General features: G+C 51.6%; 4 protein-coding genes across 6 annotated transcripts; 1 reads left to right on the top strand and 3 right to left on the bottom strand.

Annotated features, from left to right (window-relative positions):
• Positions 1–284: 284 nt before the first annotated feature.
• Positions 285–4,464, bottom strand: cirop (ciliated left-right organizer metallopeptidase). Its single transcript, XM_088383146.1, has 13 exons — positions 4,108–4,464; positions 3,939–4,032; positions 3,804–3,855; positions 3,259–3,411; positions 3,098–3,205; positions 2,772–3,008; positions 2,508–2,691; positions 1,905–1,974; positions 1,523–1,619; positions 1,347–1,454; positions 854–976; positions 677–781; positions 285–598 (listed from the first exon to the last, which is right to left on the bottom strand). The coding sequence occupies exons 1-13, from the start codon at positions 4,346–4,348 to the stop codon at positions 422–424; spliced, it is 1,749 nt and encodes a 582-aa protein (XP_088239272.1). The 5' UTR covers positions 4,349–4,464; the 3' UTR covers positions 285–421.
• An 89-nt stretch (positions 4,465–4,553) lies between these two features.
• Positions 4,554–10,181, bottom strand: lrp10 (low density lipoprotein receptor-related protein 10). Of its 3 annotated transcripts, none has more exons than XM_088383107.1 (10): positions 10,072–10,181; positions 9,466–9,584; positions 9,314–9,346; positions 8,885–9,029; positions 8,062–8,255; positions 7,456–7,952; positions 6,826–7,262; positions 6,361–6,555; positions 6,166–6,295; positions 4,554–5,961 (listed from the first exon to the last, which is right to left on the bottom strand). In XM_088383107.1, the coding sequence occupies exons 2-10, from the start codon at positions 9,503–9,505 to the stop codon at positions 5,395–5,397; spliced, it is 2,238 nt and encodes a 745-aa protein (XP_088239233.1). In that variant the 5' UTR covers positions 9,506–9,584; positions 10,072–10,181; the 3' UTR covers positions 4,554–5,394. The 3 variants fall into 3 exon arrangements, with proteins under 3 accessions (XP_088239233.1, XP_088239242.1, XP_088239251.1); XM_088383116.1 differs by lacking the exon at positions 10,072–10,181 and adding an exon at positions 9,917–10,065; XM_088383125.1 differs by lacking the exon at positions 10,072–10,181 and adding an exon at positions 9,966–10,062.
• Positions 10,182–11,433: 1,252 nt separating this feature from the next.
• mmp14a (matrix metallopeptidase 14a (membrane-inserted)) lies at positions 11,434–18,624 on the top strand. The gene is made up of 11 exons (XM_088383155.1): positions 11,434–11,527; positions 11,608–11,806; positions 14,461–14,609; positions 14,681–14,803; positions 14,896–15,203; positions 15,273–15,434; positions 15,824–15,963; positions 16,045–16,183; positions 16,662–16,812; positions 16,882–16,997; positions 17,063–18,624. The coding sequence occupies exons 2-11, from the start codon at positions 11,729–11,731 to the stop codon at positions 17,380–17,382; spliced, it is 1,686 nt and encodes a 561-aa protein (XP_088239281.1). The 5' UTR covers positions 11,434–11,527; positions 11,608–11,728; the 3' UTR covers positions 17,383–18,624.
• A 925-nt stretch (positions 18,625–19,549) lies between these two features.
• Positions 19,550–21,173, bottom strand: mrpl52 (mitochondrial ribosomal protein L52). The gene is made up of 5 exons (XM_088383168.1): positions 21,030–21,173; positions 20,592–20,661; positions 20,458–20,525; positions 20,299–20,363; positions 19,550–20,231 (listed from the first exon to the last, which is right to left on the bottom strand). Exons 1-5 carry the CDS (start codon positions 21,061–21,063, stop codon positions 20,079–20,081), a joined length of 390 nt encoding a protein of 129 aa, XP_088239294.1. The 5' UTR covers positions 21,064–21,173; the 3' UTR covers positions 19,550–20,078.
• Positions 21,174–21,412: the final 239 nt, after the last annotated feature.

Genomic DNA, 21,412 nt, shown 5'->3' with positions numbered 1-21,412 from the left:
GTGACGGGTGGACGTTGGCTCATTGAGGCGTAAAACAAACAAGGCTGACTACTTTTTCTTTTTTTTTTTACTAGGCTACCCGCATAAACGACACTACAACTTCCTGGTCCTCCACCAATCAGCTTCCCCTTAACAATGACGCATGCCAATGCTTTCGCGGCCCTCCGGAATTTCAGACACAACGGCAACAGGGACGATCGCTTTGTTTTCAAAGACTAGGTTTACTCATAAAACACGAAACAAAAGCAATCTGAATCATTCCTTCTTAACACATGCTCTACCCGTGAGTGAGAGTTTTCGTATTTAATGTATTCATGATTCCAAAACAAAACAAAACACACACACCACAAATGAGCATGCAGGGTTAGGTAAACAAGGTAGTTTTTTGTTTTTTTGTTTGTAACAGTGATCTTCTCAACAATTACACATCCCCCAAAGCCGGATGAATCCGAACTTTGCAGGGGGAACCTCTGGAGCCGGCCAGACCGAAAACCAGGACACTCAGTGCTGCTACAACGCAGAGCGCAGTGGTGACCAGGGGATCTGTAGCGGGTCCGTACGCTGACCGGGTGTCATCCTGGAGTATGGTGACCTCTGGCTGACTGATTAGAGAGAGAGAGAGAAAAAAAGTATTGTTTACTATAAGAACAGGGTTGTCTGAAGAAAAACGCTCCACTTGCCCTGTGGGGACACCCTCCTTGGCCTTTGAGGGAGGCCTGACGTCACAATCCAAACACAACCTCTCGTTGGGGCAGAAAACAGAACCCCGGTATCCTCGTATCTTCAAAACATGATGGCAGAGAAAAGAGTCAAGTCGAGTCGAAGATGTTTCCGTCCGTTTTTAGCGGATTACCTGTATGCTGCCACCTGCTGGGCAGTCCACCCAATCGGAGCCCAGCACCTGAACTTGGTAGCGGTTTCGTCCGCTGCACTTGTGTCTGTAGCAGCGTCCCGTCACCATGAGCTGACTGTGGTTCTGTTCAACAAAGAGGACAAGCAGGATTCAAAATACTACAAGAAGTCAACAAAGCATTATTTGCGCCACAATGAAATTTCATCTCAACTCACCTTAATGTCAGGGTGTGGCGGCCAAGCACTACTTTTGTCAAAGTATACATATTTGCAATTTCCTTCCAAATAGTTTCTGTCAGTTATTCTAGATCATGTTCAATCGGCAGTAAGTGATTTCTTAGCGTTTTATTTGGAATCTACTTTCAAAAATCTTGCTGTCATTTCGGGCTGATGCGCGTTGAACAAAAAGAACAACCCATTTCTGAAAATCAGACATGAGAAAAATGGGGCCAAAATATGGCTCGGACTACTTTGGCTGTCCGGCGTGTACCCACAAGTGTGCTCAGATGGGAGAAGAAACAACGGCTGTCCGAGCCAAAGATCTCCCCGCCTTGGCGCTCTTCACTTGAATTCCTCTCGTTTGCTTTCTCCCAGCACTCGCTCTGGAACGCAAGCGTGGAGTTAGGAGGACGCTTGAACAGCCTGGCAGCGCAAAAGCAGAGGAACTTACGCCCTTCTCCAGGGGTTTGTAGATGCGACAGCCGTCCAGGTAGTGATCGCTCTGGCACCGCGCTTTGTGGCCATGCAAATGATGGCATCCCAGTCCGCTGCAGGAGCGCCGCGGGGTACTTTGCTCTCAATTCCATCCAAAGGTGGCACAAGGAAAGGAAAGGAAAGGAAAGGAAAGGAAAGGAAAGGAAAGGAAAGGAAAGGAAAGGAAAGGAAAGGGAAGGGAAGGGAAGGGAAGGGAAGGAAAGGAAAGGAAAGGAAAGGAAAGGAAAGGAAAGGAAAGGAAAGGAAAGGAAAGGAAAGGAAAGGAAAGGAAAGGAAAGGAAAGGAAAGGAAAGGAAAGGGAAGGGAAGGGAAGGGAAGGGAAAGGAAAGGAAACTAACCTGCCGCTACAGAAGAAGGATGACGAGTTGTCGTGGCAGGTCGACGTGGAACCAAACAAAGCTCCTTCACCTGAAAGTTATTTTCCCCAAAAAAGTCAATGGCAAGTGTACCACTTGTACAGTTTTACATTGAGCATCTGGAATTTTCTGATGGATTCATTTCAATGTTTTGGGGATTTTTCTTGGAACTAAAATTGGTTGCACTGCAAACAACGGCACTCATACCTCCTTGAAAGATATGATTTCAATGAAAATCATTCATATTTTATTGCTAGAAGAAAACTAGAATAATAGGTGAATCAATTTATACTGAAACTGTGAACATTTTTGGTCAAGTAAATTAGCATATTGGTTTGAACGAATTACTGGCTGTATTTAATTGACACCGTTACAATCTTTTGAATACAATAAACAATTCACATTCAATTGACCACATTTATATTCATTTTAATGAAGAAAATGTTATTTATGCCTAATGATACGAATGATGATATGAAGGAAATCATGTTACATTTTTTTCCTCAAATGAATGAAGTGCAAATACTAAAAGGAAATGAATGATTTCAGTCATTCACCTGAACTGTTTTATTTGAGCTCGGGTACCTTTTCCCCAGACGAGATTCTGCGCCCGGCTGGCGTCGACGACGTACCAGCCCGTGTCCCGAAAGGCGGCCAAGGTGAGCGGATCGATCCGCGCTATGCCGGACCGGCTGGGCGTGGCCAACATGACGGAACCCTGCAGTAGTCGGGACTCCCAGTGTGAGGACACCATCCCCGGGGCTGCGTCCTGGAGTCCAAAGACAAACGAGTCATGCAAGGGCAAGGAGGGGCGGCGCAGAACCTGCCCGGTGACAGTTTGGCATGCACCCAGTTCTCCAGCGGCGCCCCCAGCTCAGGGCCGGCGGCGACCAGGTGCCTCCGGAGCGCCGAGATGACGGCCGGGGTGTAGAGCCTCATCTGGCCCCATCCGTCCACGTGAGTCACTTTTCCCCGAGGGGAACAAGTGACACCGGCTGAAAAGTCATTCTCGGACGAGCAGTCTCTCCACGTGTCAAAAAGATCTTTGGAGAAGCCCAACGCATGCAGCAGCTCATGGAGCACGGTCTGGATGGGATTGAGTGGAGGAGAGTAGGTGCACGGTGCTTAATGTCTTCCACATGGCACTGTCAGAACAAAGTGAAACGTTGGAGGACCTGCGCAGTCAGTTTTGTCAGTCTATCCCTGCAGAGGACCACCACGCCAGCCAAAGGTCTCCCTCCGGCGTCCGTCCGGCAGTGGGCGGCGTAGGCCAACAGGCCAGGCTGTCGGCACAAGTCAAGATGAGCCTTCGGACGAGCGACAAGCAAACGAGCACTACCTGCGCCCTGCACTTGTCCGACGCTTGCACGTGGAGGTAAAACAGGAAGTCCACGTCGGCCACTCCGGCGCCCGGACGCCTCAGAACGACGGCACGGGTAGAGTTAGCCTGGGGATGCACTTTGCAGCCAGCCAGGTGCTCATCTGGAATCTGGGAGGGGAAACGGGTGCTTTTGCACAGGAAAGAGGACTCCTTCTTTTCTCCATTATGCGTTGATGACTTTTTTTGGATGTGTCCAATCAGACTTCTGCCCTGATGTGTCGCCATATGAAGCTAATCTGCCCGGGGGCTTCAGCATCGCATACGCGGTTAAGGTGGCACGTGAACTACGGTAGCCTTGCCGCTCTTTCAGTTGAACCAATCAGATCTCAATTTCCCTCACAGCAATGACATCAGCATCCTTCCACGTTCCGATTGGCTGGTTACTAGAGTACTAGAGCCACTCGAGTATCTTGAGAGATGCACATTTGACACAAATCCGATTTGGGGGAATAAAATAGGACAATTCATTTGAAGCTGGCGGTGTATCGTCCGTCACTCACCTTCATGTCGAGACACGTCTCATGTTTGTAGTTTTTCTTTGCTTGGCCGCACCTGAAAGCGATCGGATCCAAAAGGTGCCGTCGTCGATGAATGACCCCCCCCCCCACCCCACCCCACCCCCACGCGCCCCCTACCTGTTGTAATTGACGCTGCTTGAATTCTTCCACAGAAACCTGCAGTATTTGCTGACGTCCCTCCCGAGTAGCAACGGGCTTAAGACTGGCCGCACTGTCCAAGCAAATCTCGTTGAGCTTCTTGCTTGCGCTATGAAATCAAGTCACGTGAGCCACATCTGCTGCGCACCTGACAAAAACGACGACACGGTGCTGGCAGCCAGCTCCGCGGCGCCCCTCACTCGCGCGTCCTCGCGCTCCGACAGGTGGGCGCTCTCCGCGGAAAGCCAAGTCCCGATCCTCACGGGGGCGACCTCTCCAGGGCTCGGCGCCGGACTTGGCCCGACCACAGCCTGAACCTTGTCAAAATCGACCCGGAGCGCGCCACAAAGCAGAGGCAGACACAGGCAAAATCCTGGCCAGGAAGACATTACCTGTTTCAACTTGGCCCTCCCCAAAAAGATCCAATATTAGCAGTTGACTGGAGTCTGAAGGCTCGCCAAGAAGCAACTCCTGACTGATTGTACTTCCTTGAAGAGGTCGTTCTTTTGGGGTGGCGAGCCGGTGTGAAATTCCACAAGAGCTTTTTGGAATACAAAGCTCGTCGTCGGGTGGGAAAAAAACAAAGACCCCCAATAAAAAGTGCATTCTTTTAATGGCAGCCACATTTTGGACTTATATACAGTGAAATTGACCCTAACGACATTCTCTTATTGATCTCAACACATTGCAAAGTTAAAAACCTCTGAGCTACTCCATCGGACGCAAAGCAACGAGACCGCGAGCGATCTTTCAAAATCAACGCGGGCCCGTCCGTCTCTTTCACACGTCCTTCCAAAGCAGCCATTTACATACACTGGACTTGGGAAGGGTTGAGGAAAAGCGCACTCAAAGCCGCATCCGAGGGTTATTGCCTGCGAGCCATTGTGAGTGCGTTCGGGGGGGGGGGGGAATACTCCTCAAAAAGGCACTTAAATAGGGACACGTTTTCTCGCTCTCAAATACCTCAAGACGATCTCCAAACATATCCCGCTGCCGAACGCTCAAACGTTATTCGGCAGTCGGAAGGAGTCAAAAAGTGGCTCGGGAAGACTCCACTGTGCAACAACCTCAGCTGACGTGTTGGGAATGAAACGCGTCAACCTCGCCGTTTTTGGTTCCCAACCCTTTTCCAGAGACTTTCGAGAAGTTTGATGGCTAACGTTGGAAGGAGAGTTTGCGCTTTTGACTGAAACATTTGCCACTCAGGTTCTCATTTTGGTGGGGGGGGGGGTAGGTCCGATAGTTGGACCATGCATCCTGCGCGCACTTTCTTTGAGGGTGGGTCGAATGGGGGGGGGGGGGGGGGGGAAATGTGCCGAGGCTGGATAAAGGTTGGGAACACGCCCGAGAGTTCCTTTTCTAAATGGTAAAATACTTGATTTTAAAAGCAATTCGACGACAAGAGACAAAAAGGCACAGAGAGAGGGAGGCCCGTTCAAGTGAGCAAAGGCACGTCGTCGTCCTCGTCCGAGGCGGCGTCGTCGTCGCAAAGCGGAATGAGCAGCACGTCGTCGTCGGGGGAGGCCGAGAGGGGCGCAGAGTTGCCGGACGGGGGCGAGGCTCTGAACAAGGACAGACTCAGGCCCAGGGTGTGCAAGATGGATGCCAGGGACGGGCCGCCGGCCGGGACGGCCACGGGGGGCGTTTGGGGCGCCTCGGCGGGTGGCGCGTACGGGGGCGGCGGTGGCGGGGAGGCGCGAGACGCCGGCGGGGCCCTGACGGACAGGCTCACTTTCTGAGGCGCGGGCCGCTGGGCGCCCTCCGCCGAAGACGAGGAGCCGCCGGGAGCGGCGGGAGCGGGCTCCTGATCCGGAGGGGCGGCGTCGGGCGGCCGCTGGCCGGCCGTCTGGGAAGGTCTGGAGGGCTGCCTGGGGATCAGACCCCACCTTCTCATGCGACGGACCAGGCGGCGGACCACGCGAGGCCTGCGTCTCCGGTGCGGGGACGTGACGGCGTCCTGGCGAAGGAGCTGCAGGATTCCCCTCAGAGACAAGGTGGAAGTCTGAAACATCATCAGTGATTTTCAGTAGAAGTCGAGCTAAAATAAAATGGGACTTTGTAATACAATGATGGTGAAAATGCCCTTCTATGTCAACCTTGAATTTTTTTTTTCTTTTTTTTTATCTTGCGCTCGACAAATACTACATGGATTTTTTTTTTTCAAATTAAAATGAACTCAGCCCCTCCGACGAACCGCGTCTCTCACCTGATTGGGGTTTTCCGTGGGGAAGTCCTCCACCGGGGGGATAACGCCTTGCGCGATGAGTTGGCCGTAAGAGGGCGGGGCCTGCTGCTGGATCAGCTGCGCCTCGTGTCGGTTGATGGGCGCAAACATGCTGCGTGCGCAAGATGCGTTTAAATGCCGCAGTTTTGCCACGAGGGGGGGGGGGGCACGGCTTACCTGTACTCTCTGCTCCGCAGCGAGTAGAGCTTGCAGGTGCAGCCCATGGCGACGACCAGCAGCAGGCCGCAGACCAGGCTGCCCACCGTGGCGGCCGTGATGACCTTGCGCGGCAGGACCACGGTGCAGTTGAGCTCGTCCGTGCCGTCGTGGCAGTCCACCTGGCCGTCGCAGCGCCAGCTCTCAAATACGCACCTGCGGGGCGAGGCGAGACGAGACGCCAAGGGTCAGCCGGCAAAGCGCCAGCCTCATTCTACCAGTGCCTCTAAAACCACTAGGCAAGTTGGAAATGTAGAATTTGACGCTCAACACGTAATTGACGGCCAGCGTGAACATAGATTAGCACGGCCTTTGGATTTTAGCTCCATCCAAAGCTTTTCTTTCATCGCATTTGGAGGTTTGACAAGACAAAGGGCTTCTTTTGGGGTCTGTCTGTCTGTCTGTCTGTCTGGCTGGCTGGCTGACCTGTCGGTGTCGCAGTGGAAGGTTCCGGGCTGACACACGGTGCAGTCCCTCTCGTCGCTGCCGTCGGCGCAGTACAGCTGGTAATTGCAGCGCTCGCTGGCGGGATAGCAGACGGGGCGGCCGGCGAAGCGCCCGGCCGCCGCCCTCTGGCCTCCGGGCACCCCGCAGGCAAACTGCTGGCGGCCGCAGCCCCGGCAGCCCTCCTCGTCCCGGCCGCTCTCGGGGCAATCCCACTTGCCGTCGCAGCGTTGCTCCTGCGTGAAGCAGCCTCCCGAGGCGCCGCCGCAGCGGCCCTCCCAGGGCGGGCAGTAGCCGCCCACGTGGAAGGTGGCGTTGAAGCCGCCGCCCTCCGAGCCGGCCGCCGTCTGGTAGGTCAGCGACAGCAGGCCGGTGCGCGACTCCACTTGCAGCGACTTGTAGTTAGAGGCGCTGGTGATCTGTGGGTGGGGCAAAAGTCAAACCGGGCTCACACCGAGCTGGCGTGCGTCGTCGTGGACTCCAATCCACGTTTGCTTTTTGCTCATTCCTCATCAAACCGATATTCTAATCGACAGCGGGACTTTGACTTTGATGCTCATCACTTTTAAAAAGCGCAATCGCCGCAGATGTGCGTGTGCTATTTTCACTCACAATTTTAATGACGTCTCCTTCGCCTTGCGCTCCGTTGTGGACCGTGAGCGTGTCGCCGCGCCCCAGCACCAGCTGCTGCAGGTCCAGCTTCAAGGGCCGGGAGTCATCCGGGTCCAGAGTCCAAACGCAGTGCAAAGGGGGGCCGCGGAGAGACGGAGGACAAAATGTCCCGTAGAAGGTCCGCAGAAGCCCCCCGCAGGGCCACGAGACGGGAGCGGCCGTCGCCGGGGTCTCCTGCCTCTCCTTCAGCAGGGCCAAGAGCTCCTCTGCCCTGTCGCCGCCGTGGCTCTTCGCCGACGGACTGGGCTCCCGCCAATCTCCGGCGCCGTTCCTCTCGGGCGCCCCGGCCGGGGTCCCCTCGGCCCCGCAGCCCTCCTCGTCGGCGCCGGCGCCTTCCCCCAGACACTCGGCTTGGTCGTTGCAACGCCACGAGAGGGGCAGGCAGCGGCCTCCCGGGCATTTGAAGGACGTCCGGGGGCACTGGCCGAAAGTCGCATCTGAAAATACTTTGACATTTTAGTATCTGCCACGGATGGCGTCTCACCACTAAAAAGATTGGATTCCCCTTTTGCATGTGGAGGCCAATCCAGAAAACAACAAAGGCACCTCTGGCGTAATTCAAGCGAAACGACGACACGGGATAGACTTGTGGCAGGAAGTGGTGCACCACTGTGATGTTTCCGCCCGGGAATTCGACGGGCGGGGGCAATTTGGAGCCACACAAAATGAGCGGCGTGCCGCCGCCGGACGATTTGATGGCCAGCCACTCATTTCTGCACCGAGCTGAAAATTGCGAGAAGCTGAAAGAAGAAAGGAAAAAAAAAAACACACAGCAGTTGATTCACAAAATTAGGGATAGTCAACTTTGTATCGTATTTTCCCGACTATAAGTCGCAGTTGGTTTTTTTTTAGTTTGGCCGGGGTGCGACCTATATGTGAAATTATTAACACATTACTTGACCGTTAACAGGGCGATGATTAGAGAAGGTTTATGCCCAACAGGGGGGGTGGGCGATTAATAGAGAACACTTTTTGTCCGATCGCCAAGGGGCACAGAAATGGGCAATAATATGTATATTTCCCTTATGTAGTATGCAATAGCTGCATCTCACTGGTGTTCTTAACACCACAACAGCGAGCGGCACGTCTGCATGCGGCCGCGGAGGAAAACGTACGTTTTTAGCAGCATGGGCGATAATTAGAGGTATCAATGTTTTTTTATTTATGTCATCGCTAACACACACTGGGCGATTATTAGAATATGGGAGATATTTAGAATAAATACCGTACTTACTTAATATCACTCCACATGTTAATTTCATGTAATAATTGGAACCGCAACTGACAATGAGTCTGACGTCAGAGCCGCATCTAACGCCGGAGAGTCAGCGCAGTTGTTAAGATATGAAAAAAGTTTGGAATATTTCACCTGAGGACGACCGGTTCTCCCACCGAACCCTTAATGGTCCAGCAGTCATACGTGGCACCAAAATGGTAGGAGTACGTGTGGTAAGCAGAACTCCTGATCTCGCCTACGTCGCTATCCAACACTTGAGAGGAATGTCCACAGTGCTCTGTGGAAAGCAGGCGCATAAAAAAATTGACACATTTCACCCTAAAAGCTGGGCTCGCCCAAAAAAATAAAAAACAACAACAAAGACAGGCAAAAGTTGAGGACAAGCTAAATTAGTTTTACTATTTACAGATACGGAATTGTGATGTTAATTTATAATAATGACACGAAATACCTTGAAAAAGGGTTAGGAATTTAGGGTCTAAATTCTCTCTGCAAAGTTTTTTTTTTTTTTTTTTGCCTTGATTTCCTCTTTGTTACAATGGCACACGGCAATGTCCTTACCGAAAAAGAGCGCTACTTGTGTCCGGCTGCATGCTGTGGGCAGAAACATCAGGTTAGCGTCCATCCATCCATCCATCCATCCATCCATCCATCCATCCATCCATCCATCCATCCATCCATCCATCCATCCTGACTCATTAGCAGCTACCTACCCGTGAAGCAAAAAAGCAGGAGGCTAGGGATGTGCACCATTATGCTGATAATGTGCAAAGACCGGAAGAAAAGTGTCACAAAAGTGTCATTTTGGAACGATTGTTCTGGAAGACGCCACCTGTAGGGTAGAAATGTGAAATGTTGACATTTTGTACAATTTCAGGCGATTGCCTTGATTCCAGCTTTGAATCCAGAAACGATTTGTAACTCCAAACAAAGCATCCTTCGTCAACGTAGGCCTGTGACATAAGGTGACAGGCGGAAAATGGTTTCCAAAGTGCTGCTTCGAAGCTTTGTTTCATGGCCATTCTTGCCACCCAGTAAAGTGTCCACCAGGTTGTGTGCAACTGGCACCGCTTCGCACTCGGCTCGTTTAAAAGTTTCTTTGCCTCCCTCGCTGATCTAAAATCGGCTTAGTTTGTGCCTAAAAGCAAAACGAGCTTTACTAGCCTTTAGCATGCGGTCGAGCTACATGCTAACGTCGCGCGTCCTTCCTTACTCGCATTTGACTGCCAGTTACCGGCGAACATCTTGACATGGCGATTGGAATTGTCCGAGGAATTTTCCAAAACAAAGTTGCTACTTAAAACCGGATAGAACGTTACCTTGGCTTTCGTTTCTTTTTGATAAGTCCGGAGCTACTTCCGTATTTCTTTTTTTTTTTTGGCAGGATGACGCACGAGGGGCGGAGTTTCCGTCACACGGTTGTGTGTTTTTTTTTCTTTTTTCAACGCCACAAGCAGATAGCCTTTTCTATCGATAGATGTCACTGTTGCTCAATGCAAATTGCCGGTACAGCAGAAAAATCTGAGCTCAGTCAGAAGTTCCATCCAAATCGTGTCTGCGGTTGCTCATTCGGGCAAAAAGCGCTCAACGTCAGGACTCGATGTTAAAAATGGAACCAGGGTTTTTTTCGAACCCAAGTGGCCTCGCATTCATCTAGACACAAACCTACTCAATTGGTACAACACTCTGGAGGTCACAATTTGCAGTTTCCATTTAGAACATGGCACCCCATCAATGCGTAACTCACATATAAGTGAAATGAAAATGCAGTTAACCCAAACAAGGATGACTGCCATGACCTAGAACAGATCCGCATGCCACACAAATGCAGTTAACCCAAACAAGGATGACTGCCATGACCTAGAACAGATCCGCATGCCACACAGATATGTCCTCCCTGACTGGATTGCCAGGACTGGGACTGCGTGCTGCTGGTCACACTGGATCAGAAATGAACACCAGGTACTTGCCTCCAATACTAGTCCACAGAGAAGGTGTAGTCACAAAATAATTTTCTAGCCTCAGGAGAAGAAGATTCTAATCCCAGGAGCATGTACCATTTGCAAGTGAAAAGTTCTCGTCCAAAGAAACGGGCCTCGCTCCGAGAGAGAGAAAGTTCTAGTTTGAGAGAAAGGTCTGGTCCAAGAGAGGGTTCTGGTTCCGAGATGATCCCAGATTCAGAGAATGTTCTGGTTCGAGAGAAAGGTCTGGTCCAAGAGATGGTTCTGGTTCCGAGATGATCCCAGATTCAGAGAATGTTCTAGTTTTGAGAGATTACTGCCCCAAGAGCATGTTCGTTCTAGTCCCCAGAGCCTCTTCTTGTCCCAAGAAGGTTTGGTTTGAGAAGGTTTTGGTCACAAGAAGAGCTCGCAGTCATACATTATGCTCCTGAGAGAAGGCCAAGGCCCAAGATGATGGCGGTGATGATGATGGAACTTTATTCATCCCACAGCGGGGAAATTTACTTGTCACAGCAGCGTACAAGAGTGCAAGAATACAAGTGCCAAATTTAAAGCAAGCGAGCAAGCAAGCACATGGTGAAACTTTGCCACACCCAAGATGGCGTCGACACACAACTTGGTGCCAAGGCGCTTTCTATGTGCGTATGCTATGCTCAGCACACAGCAGGCGGGTAGGAGGGGGCGGGGCGGGGCGGGGCGGGGCGGTGGAGTTATAAAAAAAAAAAAAAAAAAAAGAAGAAAACACCACAGGCACATCTGGAGGAGGACCCAAAGGCTCCTCCATCACTCCGCTCTGACCACGTCCACACACTCTGTAAGAAAGTGGGGGGGGGGGGGGGAGAAGTTGACACACAACAGATGGGATGATTTCACTTCTTTGTCTTTCACTCTCAGTTCGCCTTTGACTCGGTCCGGTCCGGTCCGGCGTTGGCTTCAAGACTCGCACGGCTTGGTTTTACTTGGCTCATCGGGAAGACCTCGGGATTTGCGCCAGTCGGAGAAGAAGAAGAAGATCATGTTGCCGCTCTTGGTGGTCGCCTTGGCCTGCGCCATCCGCTGCTTTTCCGTCACGGCAGATGTGTTGAGAGCAGAGGTAAGTGACGGCCGCTTCGTCACCTTTTCTCGTCACCTTTTCTCGTCACTTTTCCACCGGTTGGAGAAATGGAGCCTGCCAGTGTGGCTGGCGGGGATTTTCCATACGGAAAACAGATGAATGCCTTGTGCCATCAAGTGATACGTATTTTCTTCTTCGGACATTTTCATTCTGCATTGTTAAGAAAGACAGCAAAGTACTCCATTGGTTTTCACCCATGCTCGTACAGATCGGCAGAGTTATCTGAAATCAGATTCGCTCGGCCATCCAACTCTGACAAAGACAGTTTAGGATCCGAAGACAATCTGATCGGTCATCTTTCAAATGGTTTTAGCTCAGCGTCTTTTCTCGACGTCGACGCAAACACAGCAACGCCCTGCGAGGTTCACCACCAAAACTAGCTAGCAATTGTCGTCCCGATGTGGAGAAGGAGCGAGCGAGAAGGGAAGTGAATCACATTCTGACTCGGCCGTGCAGGATGCATGACTGACCGCTAAAAACACAGACAAAGCCGTTTATGGCACTGAGATGCGTTGCATCACCTGATGTCAGGCCGGGCGGCGAGGTCACATGGCCAAACCGCAACATTCCGAGAAACAATGAGACACGCTTCCAAATCGGAAGCCACTTTTTGGGCTTTGACGAGGGCCGTAAGCAAAAGCCGTCGGAACGGCCTCAACCATTTTGCATCCTTTTGAACTGAATGGCTCCATTTCGAAATCTACCGTCCGTCCGTCCGTCCAAGAATGGTCAGACAACGGAAATAAATATCACGACAAAGTGGCCCACAGTTGCTCAGTCGCTAATACTCGCCCGTCGGTCCGCCATCACCTCGGAAGAGCCCATTTTGACCAAGGAAGACGGAGAGAAGAAGCCGAGTCAAATCTATTGAAGTACAACAAGAGTATTTGTTCTTGGTTCCGTCTGACAAAAGTGGGAAGCAGATCATCTGCATCTGGCTTCATCTTGACTCCACGCTAGCATCAAAAACAGCTCCTGGCCTGAACAAACTGTCAAGGTGACAACCGCAACTCCCAACAAACCAGACCAGATTCTAGTTTAGCCAGATACGGCAGCCCTGCTCTTAACTGGCAAAGACCAAGCAAAGACATTGGAGTGAAAATTCCGGAGACACGCGAGTGGATTTTTTTTTCGCCCCCCCACCCCCCCCACTGGCACAGACAGAGGAACAACTGACTCGCTCTCAAATTGAACTTCAGAGTTATTGGCTCACCGTCCGAAACCTCGGATTCAAATCAAATAGCAGTAGCGGGTCCCCAAAAGATTCTCCCACCACGTTTTAGTGTCTGCAGACACACTGCACACTCTCAGGTAGGCGTGTGTGTGTGTGTGTGTGTGTGTGTGTGTGTGTGTGTGTTTACCTAAAGCAGCGGCGGCGGCGGCCATGTTCAAGCCTCCACAAATAGAAGCTTTGATGGCGCCTGCTCCTTCAAAGAAGGAAACAGTGGTAGCAGTCAGGTCAGGAAGCACTCAAATGTCATCCAGAGCACCACTTCCTGTCCTCTATTGCAACATGGACTTGCAAAATTTGGATGGACCAGCAAGAGACACATAGAGTGGGACCCCCTGGCCACCAGAAACCATTCGTTCATCTTCCCAAGCGCTTCTCCTCCTCCTCACCAGGCTCGCGGTTTGCAGAGTAATGCAAACTCCACACGGGAATCGAACCCGGCGCCTCTAAACTGTCAGGCAGGCGTGCTAACCGCTGCTACACCGTGCCGCCTCACTGCGGCGCTTCGGTGATGAATTGCTCCAAAAACCGACCTATTCATAAAAGCGACTCGTGAGATCGTAGTGAATTGAGAAGCTCGAGTTAGACAAAGCTAGTGCTTCGGCATCACTTTTCTCTCAGTTTGTTTTTGACCCATTTCTGCTAATGGCGGCGGTGGCAGCAGCCTTACTTTTTCAAAGAACCCATCGCACCATTGAGATGAGGAAAAGGTCCTTCAGGCCCCGATGAGCAATGACGTATCTTTTGAGCGCCGATCCAGGGAACTGTGGGGAGAAGTTGATGAAGAAGATGAAGAAGAAGATGAGGGGGAGAGGAAGGGGAGTTGTCACCGTGCGTGGACATAAGCGACATGTGCCACATCAGCAACAGGTGGTCCACCACATTTGCTCCCTTCCAAATCTGATGCTGTTGCAGACTTTGATAGATTTGAGGCCAATTCTCTTTGGACTCAAAGGTGACAAACGTCGACTCACTCGGTGAAAAAACAAAAGTCCACGGTAAAAGGAGAAGTGGCGGTTCAAGTCGGGCGCCTGAGTAGTTTTTGCCTGAGACTGCGCATCTCAGGTGCAAAGCAAAGACAATGTCATCAGTCAAAATAACCAGTGGAATCCTTTGACCCACTAAGAGCGGGCGGACGGACGGACGGACGGACGGACGGACGGACGGACGGACTCTGTGACGTGTGCAACATCTGTGAGTTGCCAAAGTCCAGACAGACTCCAAGGTCACGCGCGGTGACTCATTTTTTCCTCAGTTTGGATTTGGCGCCGACTCACGCCCGCCTCGCACATGTTGGGCACCTCGGCCGTCTGCGCGGTCCAGCAGATGCGCGATATACGCTGGGAACCGGACCAATGGGCTTTTGACAATGTTTCTTTTTTCCCCTTGTCTGACTGGAAAGGCGTGGCTTCAGCAATACGGCTACCTGCCCCCCGGCGACGTCCGAGCGCAGGCCCTGCGCTCGCCCCGCTCGGTGGAGACGGCCGTGGCGGCCATGCAGAGGTTCTACGGCTTGACCGTCACCGGCTCCGTCGACACCAACACCTTAACGTGAGTCTTGAGAAGTCGCCCGTGAGAGCGTCTGTGCAAATCCCACCACTTTTTGCCTTGACCGTCGCCAGGGCGATGAGCCGTCCACGATGCGGAGTCCCGGATAAATTTGGGGCGGAGCTGAAAAGTAACCTGAGGAGAAAGCGCTACGCGGTGCAAGGATTGAAGTGGGACAAGTCGGAGGTGACTTTCAGGTCAGGACTGAAGCCGCCGCCGCCGCCGTCGCCGCCTTCTCGGTCGTCCGCATCCGCTCTGACCAGGTGCGAATTTGTCTCTCTGCTCGCAGTATCGAGAACTACACGCCAAAAGTGGGCGAGCGCGCCACCCACGAGGCCATCCGGAAGGCCTTCAAAGTGTGGCAGGACGCCATCCCGCTCACTTTCAGGGAGATTCCGTACAGCCACATCCGGGGCAAGGTGGACAAATACGCCGACATCATGCTCTCCTTCTCGGAGGGCTTCCACGGCGACAGCACACCGTTTGATGGCGAAGGCGGCTTCCTGGCTCACGCCTACTTCCCCGGTCAGGGGATGGGCGGGGACACGCATTTTGACCTCGCCGAGCCCTGGACGACGGGGAACGTGGACCAGGGCGGTAAGCTAAAGGCTAACGTCCTCCGGGACTGCTCTCGCCAGAAATGATCAGTCGTTTGTCTCCGCAAAGGGAACGACGTTTTCCTGGTGGCCGTCCATGAGCTAGGTCACGCTCTGGGTCTGGAGCACTCCAACAACCCCTCTGCCATCATGGCGCCCTTCTATCAGTGGATGGACACTGACAACTTCCAGCTTCCGGATGACGACCGCAGAGGCATCCAAGCCATTTATGGTACGTGACAACGGCGGTGATGGCGCTGTCACCCGAATACAACCCACGAACCGGCTCAGTGGCCTAGTAGTAGAGTGTCCGCCCTGAGACTGGAAGGTTGTGGGTTCAAACCCTGACCAGGTCATACCAAAGACTGTAAAAATGGGACCCATTACCTCCCTGCTTGGCACTCAGCATTAAGGGTTGGAATTGGGGGGTTAGATCACCAAATGATTCCCGAGCGCCGCGGCGGCAGCACCGCTGCTGCTCACTGCTCCCCTCTCCCCCAGGGGATGGGTCAAAATCACATGGGGAGGGATGGCTTCAATGCAGAGGACACATTTCACCACAACTGGATGTGTGTGTGACGATGATCATTGGGACTTTGACGATGAACCATTCTCCCGCAGGGACCGAGACAGGCGCTCCTCCTCCGCCGCCTCGACCCACAAAGTCGTCCAACCCCAAGAGACCAGAACACGGTCCGGACATCTGCGAGGGACACTTTGACACCATCGCCATTCTCAGAGGCGAAAAGTTTGTCTTCAAGGTATCATCTGTCACCGCTCTCTGCCCGTGCGTGTGTGGAAAACGTTCCTGTGGGTCTCACGGCTATTGGGGAACTTTCCAGGACCAGTGGTTTTGGCGCGTGCGCAACAACAAGGTGCTGCCGGGCTACCCGATGCCCATCGCTCACTTCTGGAAGGGCCTGCCTTCCAACATCAACGCCGCGTACGAGCGGGACGATGGCAAATTTGTCTTCTTCAAGGGTAAGCTCCGCGGGCCGTGGAATTTGGACCTACGGCTGGGCTAGCAAGCCGAGTTCTGTCTCCAGGACTCAGGTTGCCTACCCGTAATGGGGTCACCAAGTCTGGTCTTGGAGGGAGTGCCCCTACCCAGCAACACACCTGATTCAGATCATCCGGATGCCTTTCTGGAGCTTGCTGACGAACGAATCAGGTGTGTTGTAGTAGGGCGCCTCCTAAAACAGGCTGGATAGAGGACCCTGACCCGTTGGTGAGCAATGGACCGAATTAGATTTTCGGCTCAGGATGTTCTAAAATGTTCTGTTCGTTACCGCCGGAGGTTTGGCCTTTCGAAGACGGCCGGCCAATTGCACCGATCCAATTTTCCGTGGTAGAATTCACCGTCAGGCTCGCTGGAGTACCTTTCCGTATGGCGCTTGAGCCAGATGTCAGTCACCATGTCCTGCGCCTGATATGACCCAGCGGTATCTTGACTCAACAGGTGACAGCTACTGGGTCTTCAGCGAGTCCACAATGGATAAGGACTCTCCCAAGAGCCTCCGAGACATGGGGAGCGGTCTGCCGCAAGATAGAATGGACGCGGCGCTCTTCTACACCCCCACGGGCCAGACCTACTTCTTCAGGGGCACAAAGTGAGTTTGCACATGCATTTTTTGTTCAGTAGTCCGATGGATGCTCATTGACACGGAGGCCGTCGGCAGGTACTACCGCTTCGACGAGAGGACTCGCGCAGTGGACAGCGGCTACCCGAAGCCCATCGGCACGTGGAGCGGCGCTCCGGACAACATCAAGGCGGCCATCATGAGCGAGGACGGCTGTGAGTAGCCTCAAAGTCAAAGCCGAGCGCCCGTCAAACGAGTGACCGAGTCGCCTTTCCCGCAGCGTACACGTACTTCTACAAAGCCAACAAGTATTGGAAGTTCAACAACCAGTACATGAAAGTGGAGTCGGGCTACCCCAAGTCTGCGCTGAGCCACTGGATGGGCTGCGAGGGGGAGGAGCCCAAGAAGGGTCGCGAAGAGGAAGTGATCATCCTGGAGGTGGACGAGGCCGGGGGCGGCGTCGGGCCGGCGGCCGTGGTGATCCCGCTCCTCCTCTTGGTCCTGGTGGTGGTCACCCTGGGGGCGCTGTTGTTCTTCAGGAAATACGGCACGCCCCGCCGCCTCCTCTACTGCCAGAGGTCACTTCTGGACAAGGTCTAGGCAGCGGCTACCCACGGACTACCGCAGAGCGACCCGAACAGGAGCGAGCAAGGGCCAGTTGGAGGTGGAAACCGAGAGACGGAACGGCGCAAGCACTGACGAGAGAAGACGGATGGACGCTCGCTCCAAACATTTGGGGGGTTTCCACGTAGAAACCAAAACCCGCTGTATTTCTATGCTATCTATTTACATTTTGAACATGCCTACAACCGGGAGGGATAGAAAAACAAACAAACAAACAAACAAACAAACAAACAAACAAACAAACAAACAAACAAAGACTTCCTAGATCTCTTGCTCATATTCCATTTTTTCTTTTTAACGCCCTGAGATACACTACTCCCAAAAAGTTTGGGATTTGGAGTTGATGACTCTAAAATGCACAATAAGTGAAGTTGTTTCGACTCGACACGTGGCAGCTTTCAAAGAGACGTCGCGGCGAGAGGGAGGGAAGCGGCCGCTGAGCTTCGTTCGGGTGGAATCGGTCGCTCGCAAACAAACAAATGCGTGGATCACCCGGCGGCTCGGAAGACAAGGCAGCTATCCACAAAGTCCAATTAGGTCCGCCTCCAAAGGTGCCTTTTCACTTGATCCTGACTTGTTTGGGAGTAGTGTTTGTTGAGTGGACGAGTTTGGCCGAACTGCTGTTTGATTGCAAGCCATCCAAATCCACGCCACAGTTGCCAAAGACATTGCAAATAACCACAGGGATGCATCTTTTCCACATTTTCCGGTGTTGCTTTTTTTCCGTATCCGCACAAGTTAAGGTGGGACGAGTCGGGTCGCTCCGGTCCGACAATTTGGTTCTCTCCGTCTCTGCGCAGAGACGGACGGGGATCAGCAGACAACAATACGGTGCAATCAGTATGAAGGGATTTGTTTTGTTCTTTTCTTGTAAATGATCGCTGCATCGGTGTTATTATTTGTATTCCAAGTACGTATGTTCTCGTCGTTGGCTATTTGCTTTGCATGTGTTCATTGTCAATTACGAGTCCTGCTGGACAGAGGCGCAGCGTGACGATGATCGATCGAGCAAGTAAGCAACAATCTGGGTTTGCTGATTGTTAGTGCAAACCTTATTCCCAGACATTATTAGCTCGTGATCATCCATGCTATTTATGAACACATGGATGGGGCTGAGTTTCTTCAAAGCAAAATCAAAAGTGATTTGGAATGACCATTTTAATGACCATACTGATATTTATAATGATGAGTGTATCAATAAAAGCCAACGAGATTGTTGATGTGCCTTTCTATTCTTTGGCATCTGCTCTCCCCGCTGAGGAAAATACTGATGAGTCGGACATTTCTATGCGAGTGTTTTTGTTTTGTGCTGTGCTGACACACTGTTTCTCAGTCTGGCGTCTGCGTGCCTTGGTGGGAAGCGGCTACTTGCAATTCAACCTGGATTCTTCTTTTTTTTTTTGGTTCGGTGACCTACATAGTGGCTGGCACCTCGTGAGCTAGGTTTTCCCACTCTGGAAAACATCTGCTAAAAAAAAAAAAAAAAAAAAGACGGCCTCCTAAGCGCTCTGACCCACATTGTATCTGGAAAGTATTCCAAAATGAATTTGTTTCACCCGACACAATGAGGTCAAAGTTGAGCGCTGTGAATACTTCCAATTTAGTATGAACACACACACCGTCACGTGCTTCCTGTGTTGTCCGCTCGCTCATCGGCCTTCAACCAAACACAAAAGCCAAACATCTGCTTCTCATTTCCTCAAAAGCAAAACAAGGCGGGGGAGAATAAAGAGAGGGAGGGTGGGGGGTGGGGGAGTGGGCTTCCCACTCCACTCGACAGGTCAGCACAAGCAGCAGCATTCGTGGCGGGCTTACCTCTTTGGAGAAAGCAATTCCCATTGCATCCCATTCCACACTGCTGAGCTGACTCTGCAAAAAACGGCATTCACGCACGCACGAGAATGCCACGAAAACTCACATGATTGACTGACTATGGATTGGTTTGACGATGCCGTGGGGCTCGGGTACGGCTAAAAGTTGTCAGTCCATCAAGCGAGTGGCTGCATTCATTGAACTCCTTGAACATAATTGCAGAAATTCTCATTTATTCATCCTTACGCATTTAACTCATCAAATATTTGGTTCATTTAATGTCAAGCAAAAAATGAGTCAAATAAGAAATTCCAACGACAACACACTTCAGTGTTTTCTACTGATTTTTATTTTTTAGCTTTAACAAATGAGCTTTTCATGGCATCGTTTTACAAGCGTACGAGTTATATATCTCAATGTAAAATAGGAGTTCAACTACTGATGATGACGACCAAAAACGTTACATGTTTGCATGGTCGTATTGGATTGTACATGGCCCCCAGGACATATTTTGCACAGTGGCTGAAACCCACCCACCTACCTACCTACCTACCTACCTACCTACCTACCTACCTACCTACCTACCTACCTACCTACCTACCTACCTACCTACCTACCGACCGACCGACCTACCTACCTACCTCCCTACCTACCTCCCTCCCTTTGCGCAGAAAGAAAACAAAATGGCGGTTGAGCCTTTCGATTGATCTTCACTGAAGAAATACTGCCCTCCAGTGGATGACGCACGCAAAAATTGGCCCAAACTGGGTCGAAGTGATTTATTCCATGAAAATACTACCACACATAACTTGACTTTTGACAATAACATTGGGGGTGTTATTTACCACGATAGGCTCTTCCTAACTGTGAGCATCCTTCTTCTTTAGTAGCTTCCCTTTAGGCTTAAGCAGCAGAGACTTTTTGTGCTCCTCAATCCTTTGCGCGTCTTCTTTCCTTTCCAGCCACGACTCGATCCCTCGATCCATCTCGGAACTGAGCATCGCGATGCGCCTCTGTGAAAGAGAGACATTTAATGAAGTCCAAAAGTAATTCAATGACAACTAGAATAATCATGCTTACTGCCATTTCTTCTCTCTCTCCCCTTCTCCTCAACATGCCCTTCATGGGCGGTGCTGCCCTGCCATCTGCAAACCAACGGAATGACAATTAAAACCCCGGTGGACTTTATAGTAGCTATATACAGTGCCTGAATGAGACACACTGCATTACGGTGGCTACCTGCAAAAGACCAATCGGGTAGATCTGTTAGAGGTCCATATTCGCTGCCACTGCGTGCAAGTCCGTGTCTAAACAACAAATATCATTGCGTATTGTCACAATCTCAACGTGACACCATTTGAGTCCCAGCTTACTCTTTCCTCCACTTTCCTCCCCCTTGAGCTCCCGGCGTCGTGCTGAACCACCGGCAGGAGTGTCTCAACGCTGCAATCACACTCACAAAAAGCACGAACATATCAACAAAGTTCGGCGAACTTACGCTGGGCACAGTTAGCGTTAGCTGCTGGACGCAGTCAGCATTAGCTGCTGGACGCAGTCAGCATTAGCTGCCGGACGCAGTCAGCATTAGCTGCCGGACGCAGTTAGCATTAGCTGCCGGACGCAGTCAGCATTAGCTGCCGGACACAGTTAGCATTAGCTGCTGGACATAGTTAGCATTAGCTGCTGGGCGCGTCGTGTTTGCTGCGATTAAAAGGGAGAGCGAGCGGCTCAAATTGACTGTCATTATCGTCACGTTAAAACGAAACGCGACTCGACAACAAACAGGAGTTTAAAAAAAATCCGTGTCTCACCGGAGAAACACAGCATCCTTACGGGGGACGCCATCTTGCCTGCAGTTACAACAAATGACAGCTTGGACACAAGGGACGGGGCAATTAGAACAAACGGCCGCAAGATGACGCTATAAACTCTCGCTCGGTTTTCTCTGCCTGAGCTCCAATGTAGACATTTGATGACTGTATTCAAAGCGTCTTTTGTCCGTCCAAACTTCACTCTTTCTCAATTTAAACCATCCAGCGTCAGAAATGGGCGACTTGAAATTTCCAGAATCAAATCCAACATGAATGCATTCGGGTGGAGTATTGTTATTATTTTATTTTCAATCACTCCTCATGACTTCACCGATTAAAGAAATGCAAATTAAAGCACGCACTTTTGCCCTAAATTTGATGAG

The sequence above is a fragment of the Syngnathus floridae genome, chromosome 1 (assembly GCF_059516105.1).
Source record: "Syngnathus floridae isolate MCC-2025c chromosome 1, RoL_Sflo_1.0, whole genome shotgun sequence".
In the NCBI taxonomy this organism is placed as follows: Eukaryota; Metazoa; Chordata; class Actinopteri; order Syngnathiformes; family Syngnathidae; genus Syngnathus; species Syngnathus floridae.
Note: the sequence above shows the minus strand (reverse complement) of the source record. Positions and strands in the feature narration are given on the sequence as shown.